Source organism: Pygoscelis adeliae, unplaced genomic scaffold (assembly GCF_000699105.1).
Source record: "Pygoscelis adeliae isolate BGI_AS28 unplaced genomic scaffold, ASM69910v1 Scaffold244, whole genome shotgun sequence".
Lineage (NCBI taxonomy): Eukaryota > Metazoa > Chordata > Aves > Sphenisciformes > Spheniscidae > Pygoscelis > Pygoscelis adeliae.
In genome coordinates this window covers 3,011,367-3,019,936 of record NW_008824648.1, presented here as the reverse complement: position 1 = coordinate 3,019,936, position 8,570 = coordinate 3,011,367, and the positions used below count along the sequence as shown (strand labels likewise).

General features: G+C 39.5%; 1 protein-coding gene across 1 annotated transcript in view; it reads right to left on the bottom strand.

The window, feature by feature from the left end:
* Positions 1 to 2,572: 2,572 nt before the first annotated feature.
* Positions 2,573 to 8,570, bottom strand: part of KAT6B (K(lysine) acetyltransferase 6B) — a 116,102-nt gene continuing 110,104 nt past the window's right edge. Inside the window, exons 17-18 of the mRNA XM_009322458.1 lie at positions 8,388 to 8,570; positions 2,573 to 6,443 (exon numbers count right to left, since the gene is read on the bottom strand). Of these exons, the coding sequence (XP_009320733.1) occupies positions 3,958 to 6,443; positions 8,388 to 8,570 (2,669 nt within the window). The 3' untranslated portion in view covers positions 2,573 to 3,957. The remainder of the gene's footprint in view (positions 6,444 to 8,387) is intronic.

Sequence of the window (8,570 nt, the reverse complement as noted above, 5' to 3'; positions counted from 1 at the left end):
GGTCAGTTTGTTTGCTCCTATAGGTGTCAGTCTCCACAGAACAGGCTGTTATAGGATCACCCTCAGCACTACAGATAATTGCCAAGCCCAGTCTTTCTGTTTACCACACTGTATATAAATGGAGTTTGTTTCCATCAACTAGTCTGCCTGATGGACTAATTAAACAGCTTATAAAACTAAAACCACACAGACAGTGATCTAACGTGAAAGTTTTGTACAGTTAGAAGTCCTCTGTTTCCACTTACATCACACAGCTTCTCACAAAGTTAGTCAAAAATTGGTTATGTTTTGTCCACTGCCAGGAGATGAGGTAGCCAGAGTGTGACAACACTTACCATTCCTGTTTTGCTAAAGGGCTAGAGTGCAGCTTTCAGGAGTACTGTGATTTGGCAGCTTCCAGACGAAGTAGGTTCTGCTCCAAGGACAAGTATCTTCCCTAGAACCAGGTCTTGCCTGAAGCACTCTGCTGGTACAGCTATGCTAATTAAGCAATTCTGAAGTAAACATACTTGTTTACTTCCCAGCTTTTTTCCCTACCATTCTCCCAGAATCAATTAGACTAAATCAGAAAAGGCAAAAGTGCTGGAACATGTAGCTTCCACAAAGTAGGCAACCATTGCAAGTTGCTAACTAGCAAGTGTTAGCAGCACCGACTTCGCCTACAAGCCAGGTCTGCAAGCAATGGACACGCAGAACGAGGCAAGTTTATTTCATTCTAGCAAATCACTAGTGGTATGAAGTATCCTATTTGTCAACCCAAAGGCTAAGATTGCATGGGCAGGGAAACATCCTGCATTTCACAAGAATCATCTGTTGCAACTCTGTGAATTCTTTTGAGATACTAAAAGAAAAGAGCTAATTCTCAGCTGAGATAGTGCTATAGCACAGTCAAAACTGACGCTGCAACGGCCACACAATACGTAGAACAGGTAGATCTGTCCAGGAAAGACAGCCGCCTTATAAAACAGAAATTGTAGTGCAGTAATGCCATTTACAGCTGAATAGTCACTATGAGAAAAGATGTAGGACAGCCATTTGTCCTCCTGAAAGGAATTCAGTTCTGAAATTAAAAAAAAAAATTGGAAACTTGCCTGTTGTGCACACATAATACATAATTTTCCACCCAAGTTTTAATCTATGTATTGCAAATACAGAATTTTAGCAATATGCTGGAGCCAGGATGCTCCGTTTCAGGTTAGCACATGCAGAAATGGCAAGAAGGTCCGATTTGCCTGTATGTTACAGGCTTGGAAACCTGAAACTAAACAGCAGTGGATAAAGACCCAGGCCTTTTTCACTCACTGTGGAACATACAAATGAAAGATCACAAAACATAGTGCTACTTTGAGATGCAATTATTCAACAAAGATACAAGGTCCTAGTTACACACACTTGAAGGCTGCACATTAACTGTGTTGAGTTCACCTTCCCTTTTCCTAAGCATAAAAAAAGGCGACAGTGACTTTGTGAAGACAAACACACACGTAGTTTAAGTACTATGAATACTCTGCCTTCAAAAAGCAAATTTGACAGTGTAAGTGCATGAACAAAGATGTTATATTGTGCTCTCCTTCTCCAGCATTCTGAACTCCTAAAATACAAGTTACTCCGAATTACCATTTGACCAGCAATTTTAGCTCCCATTCAGATCCACTATTTTAGACTGCTGCCCCATCATATTAACATTGAACAGGTTATGCGCATAAATCTGTAGTATCAATTTCTTGATTTGGCAACGCCACACACTTTAAAGTTTTTATTTAAAGAAATACTTATTTCTCTGACTTTTGAGCATATAAAATATCACCTATAAAGCTGCTTTATATACTGGAACGGGGACATACAGTTTTCAGTCAAGATGACCAATCCTTTCACCTTAGCTGGCAACCCTCCTGCAGTTTCAGTGGGCTAGAGGGGGGATTCAGTAGAAACATTCACATTAGAAGCATTTTGAAAAATTCTTACAAGGATTTTTTTCTGGTGCAGATTCACACGCACCCAATGTGAACTCGGTCCATTCACAAGCTCCACGTAGACAGCCTTCTTGAGTTTTACAGACCTTCTATTGCTAGAAGTGTTCATATATGTGTGTATGTGTTTTTGTGTGCACATATACATGCATATACACAGAACTCGGAGGTTCAACGCAAGATTTGTATCGTCTTGTAAACCAGCAACAATGACAAAGGAAGAGATTACAATTCTACCATTAAGATACAGTCCAAAACATCATGTCTGTTACTATCATATACCCTTTTACACATATATTAACACTTTCTATAGGAAAGAAGTTTCATACATTAAATATTGACAACCTTGTAATGTATTAAATACATATTTATTCAATATTTTATTAAGATTATTAAAAAAAATAATCTTAGATACTCTTTATTTTCACAAGGTGTATGCAATTATGATGAGTAACCTACACTTAGGCTCAAACAGCCTAATCCAAACCCCATCAACTTTAATGGGCTTTAGATCAAGCATGTGAGAGCACTGTAACAAACACTGTTTCAGGAGGTAATTCCCATGCAACATCAAACTATGACAAGACACAAGAGGCTAAAAATGGCTCATCATAATTTATTTTATGTTAAAATGTACAGCTTCAGGGGGGGTGTTTTTTTGCAGTTTTTATTTTTGTTTCTTGGGTGGGTTTTTTTTGTGTGGGGTTTTTTTTAAGTGACTGACTAAAAAGATAACAGATAAATACAAGAGTGTCACTGGGTCCTATTTTTACATGTATCAAGCCTCTTCTGTTCGGCCCTTACAGTCACTCTGTACAGGTACAAAGGCTACAAAAAAGGAAGCAATATAAACAGACACAAATAACTTTTGCCTTTTTACATGCGATCTGTAAGCTTAGTTTGAGCTATTCACACGCTACTGCTCTATTTTTTCCCTTAAAAAATAACTCCAATATTTTATAAAGATAGAAAAATCTACAGATGGAATGAAAATGTAAAGTTAGAGGCATTTCCATAAAATAGCAACTTTACACCAAATTCACTACTTTTTTTTTAAATCCTGCCAAGTATTTGGACATATATGAAAATGTTTCAAAACTTGACAAATAAACACTGAGATGTTTCAATCAACAAAAAAACATAACAGTATTTATAAAACAGAAAGCTGCCTTTTTTCCTACCCCCAGCCCCAAAGAAACTGGTCACAAAAATGGAAAAGAGTCTCAACTTTACACTAAACATACAGCAATAAAACCCTTTGAACTAACCAAAATGTGAATAGCTTTTGCAGCTTTTTTTATTATTTTTTACAAGTTTTATAATTAACAAAAATATAGTTCTGTTTTTTTTACCCCTCAAACTAGGGTAACCTAATCAAGGCAAAAAAATTAAGAAATGGCTTACTGTTAAGCACAACACTTGTACAGTACTACAAAATGCACTGTCACTAACAAAGACATTAGCGGCATGCGGAAGTGTCACCTTCAGAAACAAAATAATACAATAAAAGAACTGCTAAAAGGCATTTACATGTGGGGAAAGGAGAGAGAAAAAGCTCACGATCCAGTACTGTCTGATAGTTTTGGAGTCTATTTATCCACATTTTTAATGGGAGCAGGCACATAAAATGGCTCTGAACCATCAGCTGCTGTGTAATTGCAGTTCATAGAAAGAGTTCTTCCTTTCCAGAGAACTTCAAGCTCAATGAAATAAACAAAAAGTGGAAAACCACCGAATTCCCCCCAAAAGAAAAGAGAAGTTAAATCCCACAAAGTTAAAAAAAAAAGAACAAAACAAAAAAACAAAACAAGAAATAAAGAAAAAAGAAAAACTTGTATAAGGCTTTCTGCTGCATACAGCTTTTAAATGGTGCCAACAAATGTTTTTGCATTCACACCAATTGCTGGTTTTGAAATCGTACTCTCCAAAAGATATTTGTGCAGATCAATCCAATATGCCAGTTTGGTAGTCTGTCTCTCCAAAGGGCCTACCTTCTCATGTAGGATCCATTAAGAGACTGTTTAGACATGCCTGTATTCATGTAGCCATGATGCCCCGGAGGAGTGTACATCATGTTACTGTGGGGTGCTGTCTGCATTGGTTGCTGTGCATATGGCTGAGTTCCCATCATCCCCATCTGCATCTGCATAGGGTACTGGGGTGTTTGATTCATATACCCATGATTACTGTGATATCCACTATTCATCATCGGTTGGGACATACTATAACCATTCATAGCATTAAGGGTATTCATATTCATGTTCACTGAATTGACATTATAAGCTGGGGCTGGCATCAAATTTACACTCATGTTCATACCACGCTGCATCGTTAAGGTCCGCGCAGGCCCTTGCATGGCCACAGTCTGTGAAGCACGCCCATAAATTTGTGGCTGATGGGCTGCAGCAGCAGGTGGCAGAGGCGTGGATTTGGTTCTTACAGAAACGTGACCTTTGCTGGCCATCTGAGTCTGCAGTCTTTGGGTGTGGGATATCCCAATATTTGATGAAGTCATATTACGCTGCAAAAGGGGAGGTGGCAAATTCATGGGAGGAGGAGTAAGGTTGGGGGGCGGGGTCATGGTAGCCTGTGCTTGGGGTCCTCCAGGAACAGCATGTGGAGACTGAGAAAGCTGAACGAGCCCTGTATTACTTAAGGGGGTGGACAAAGAGGCACTGTTTGCATAGGAAGTTACAGCAGCTGAATGGCTGTAAGGCAAAGAATGATCCATAAGCGTGTTAGTTAACTGTTGCAGTTTGGCAAGGCTGAAGGTGGCAGATGGCTGTGAGTAATGCCCTGCTCCAAATTCACTCTGCCCCATTCTTTCATATAATCCAATGTTGGCATTGCCAGTCTCGGGGATTTCAGTTAACTGCATAGGTGGTGTAAAATTAGCGGCCATGCTGCACTGGGATAACTGTTGGTTGCTGCTTGGAGGCCTTTCAACAACACAACCTTGGGGAGATTTTACATTACAAGTGGGAGGAGAACTGATGTTTGTTTGTTGCATCATACTGCAGCTTCCATTAATGTTAGACATCTGCTGTGTCACTGCACAGCTACTCTGTGTTAGGTTACTAGATGTAAGGCTACTGTACGAGCAACTGTTTTGCGAAGAGTTGTTTCCACAGATACTACTACCCATTGTAGAATCGTAACTGCTTGGGTTTTCATAGTTTTCTGTCGTGCTCTCAATGCTCCCTAAGTCACTGAACCCACTATCCACAACTTGTTGCGAATGATCAGAAACTGAAGGGACATCCATCATTGGGCTGGTCTCCATGTTCTGTAGAGACGGCACAGAAATGGCACTTTGATCTGGGCTGATCTGAGCATAGCTGTTCTCTAAAGGAGCAACATTTGGACTATTAACAGAACGAACTGACTGGCTGGGATGAGAGTGCACAGACGAAACCGGGCTACTGTGGTCAGACTGCTGACAATCATCCAGTGTGGTCATCTGGGGACTTTGGTCATTATGGGCATAGTTTTGCAAACTTCTACAGGCCTCTTGAGTCTCTGCGCAGTCCTGAAATGTATCTTCATGTTCGCTTGCTTCTTGGGTTAGAGACTGTACTGCTTGAACTGTCTCTGAGTCAATCTCCATGGTCTCAGTACTCTCTCCCTTGAAATCGGAATGTAATTCTTCACCAGTTTTTTGGTCCTGGTTGTTATCTGTATGATCATCATCAGATTCGGGCACCGGGTCTGAATCTGTAGCAAGTTCCTTCTGGTCACTTTCACACTCATCAGCTGCAAGGTCAACACCACAATCCATTAAGTCCTCTTGATTTGAATTACCAGTTTGAACATTTACGTCTAAAAAAGATTGCTGTGTTTCCAGCATTTCTTTGAAAGCTTCACCAGGCAATTCCTCTTTCTCCACTTCTGTTGAACCCATGTGGCTATCGTCTTCATCATCTGCATCGTGATCCTCATTGTGAGAAGGTTCTTCATCCTCCTCCTCCTCCTCCTCCTGATCATCCAAGTGCACAGACTCCTCTTTTTGCAAAAACACCTCTTCTGCTTTGTCTTTTTCTTGATCTTTCGAATTGATTCCACCTTCTTCTACATTGCTTTCTTCTTCCCCAGCTTTCATCATATCATTTTCTTGTTTTTCAACGGGTTCACTGGGTGGATGCCGAGGTTCAGGTTCTACCTCTTTTACCTCATCATCTGGTGGTGGCAATACTTCAACAGGCTCTTTAATCGCTTCCTCCGTAACAGCAGGAACCGAGCAGGGCTTGTCTTCAGCTACTTCCTTTTGTTCCTCCACCAGCACCTGATAGTCAGGCTCCATAGGAGTCTCGGGTGGAGTGTATAAATTAAGCTTAAAGCCAGGTTTTCTTTCTTTGCTTTGCCTCCATTTAGATGGACCACGCTTAACTCCTTTGGGCCAACCCTGCTTACTCTTTAAAGGTTCAAGATTGTCTTTAGTGCTTTCTTCCAATACAGCTACATCCTCTGTATTATCTTTGGGAGGCAATAGATAGAGACAAAAGAAAAGTCTTAGCTTGCACAAACTAATCAATATTTTCAAACATAATCCCAAAAGTAATTTATAAACTCAAAATGTATTAAGAAACTCTGGAACAAGAGTTATAAACAGATCTCAAACCACAGTAGAATGACATAATATCTACAGCTCAAACACACTTACACAGATATGTAAAGTTGTTCTTGTTTGGTGGCCTTTTAACAGTGACCATCAGAAACACTGTTTATACACTAGAAGAGTCCCAGAGATTTACATCACATGTAAACTAAAGTAAAAATATTCTCCAAATATTGGATTAATCAACCTTTGGTTTTTAGAATAGGAGGTATGCCATCACTTTATATAGATATTGATCTAATGCATATTCATCTTTTTTGATAGTAATAACACGAGAGCCTGGAGTTCCCTGCTTGGCCATTCTGGAGGACAAGGCATAGTAAGAATATAATCGAGCCTTAGTACCAACACTGAAAAAAAGGTCATTCATTCTGTTATCTTCTCATAGGCAGCATATCATGACACAGCTCACAATACACGACAAAAGCCAAAAGATAATTGAAATTAAACACAGAGCGCATCAGAATACTAAATTAATCCATTGACTATTAAAAAAAACTACCCAAACACATTCACTCCTCTCCTCTCTCCCCAGATACCACTCACATATACACCAGAAAAAGGGAGAATTCTCATGATGTAACATGCTGCATTTGGGAGTGTAACAGCTTCAGCGATACTCCTTTGCCAAGTTCTGCCTCTCACTGTAGTGTTATAACACTCCTACAGTCAATTAATGTGATGACATGGTCCATGGACAAATGCACAGTATCAGTCTAGTTAAAGCAGTGCAAACCTGACCACTGGAACATAGCTGGAACACTCTGAATTTGCTACTATTAGTTTAAGTCATTTCTGTTGAGAAGCAGGAAAAAGTGGTAATATTCTAATGTACCTGTGCACCGGTTTGTAACAGCACCAACATTCGTAAGCATGGTTGCTCTAGTCGCACAAAAGCTGTTTAAAATAGATATCAGCGCATGATCCCTCAACTGAGGATCGCAAAGATTAAAACTTCCCATGCAATTATGAAAATGCTAAAATAGTACCCACTGGCTTCTTAGAGAAAAATATATATACCTGAGAATCCAGTCATTCATTCTGGAATTAAAACTTATAAGTGTAATTTGAGAGCCAGGAGGTCAAGGGATGAACATACGTTCAGAATAGCTCATTAGTTATTTCACTATCCATCCATTAGCTTTTCTGCCAGGAAATATCCTTGAAATCAAACTAGATAAGCAGCTTTGAAAGAACACAGTTAAAACTATCCCTCTCTTCTTGGGTGAAAAAAATAGGGACTCCAGTGCTGAGGACATATTGTGCCCCAGAAACAACAAGTGTTTCATTGAGTTACCAACAATGCTGAATAGAAAGATATTTGTGCAAATCAAATCTTACATTTTGCTTGTATCCTTTACAAAGGATACAAACCCAATATTAGACAATATTCCAGTGATACCCCTGCTCTGTTGAGTATGAAATGCCCTGTTGCAGGGACATAAAAGTTGTTTTTGGCAACACGACAAGGACTGCAGTGCTTCAGACTGGAAAACATTTGTTTTCTGAACACAAAAAAACAGATTATAATATTAATGGCTCAGGAATAACAAAAGAAGTAAACACAATAGAAACAAAACAAAAAGTCTGATGCCACCACTGAATTTTAATAAACTATGTGCGATTAATGGCTCCAGGAGCATCTCTAAGCAGAAAGCATTATTAAGATTGTAGATTTTAAGACCAAAACGGCTAAATACATCTCGTTAAAAACTTCCAGATTTATGACAAAAGTAAACACTGCCTTTGAAGGCCACCTGACAAATTAATTTTGTGAAGATATAAGAACATTTTCAGCTTACTTGTACAATTGTCATCACTCCTGTAACAACGAATATCTTTCTCCTCCTTGTTCTGCTCTTCCTCTTCCTCCTTCTCCTGTTTCTGCTGCCCAGGTTGATACTCAAAAGCTTTTCTAATCACAGGCTTCAAGTCATCATCTTCCCCATCCATCTCACAGGTAGGTTCCAGCTGCGGCATGGGAC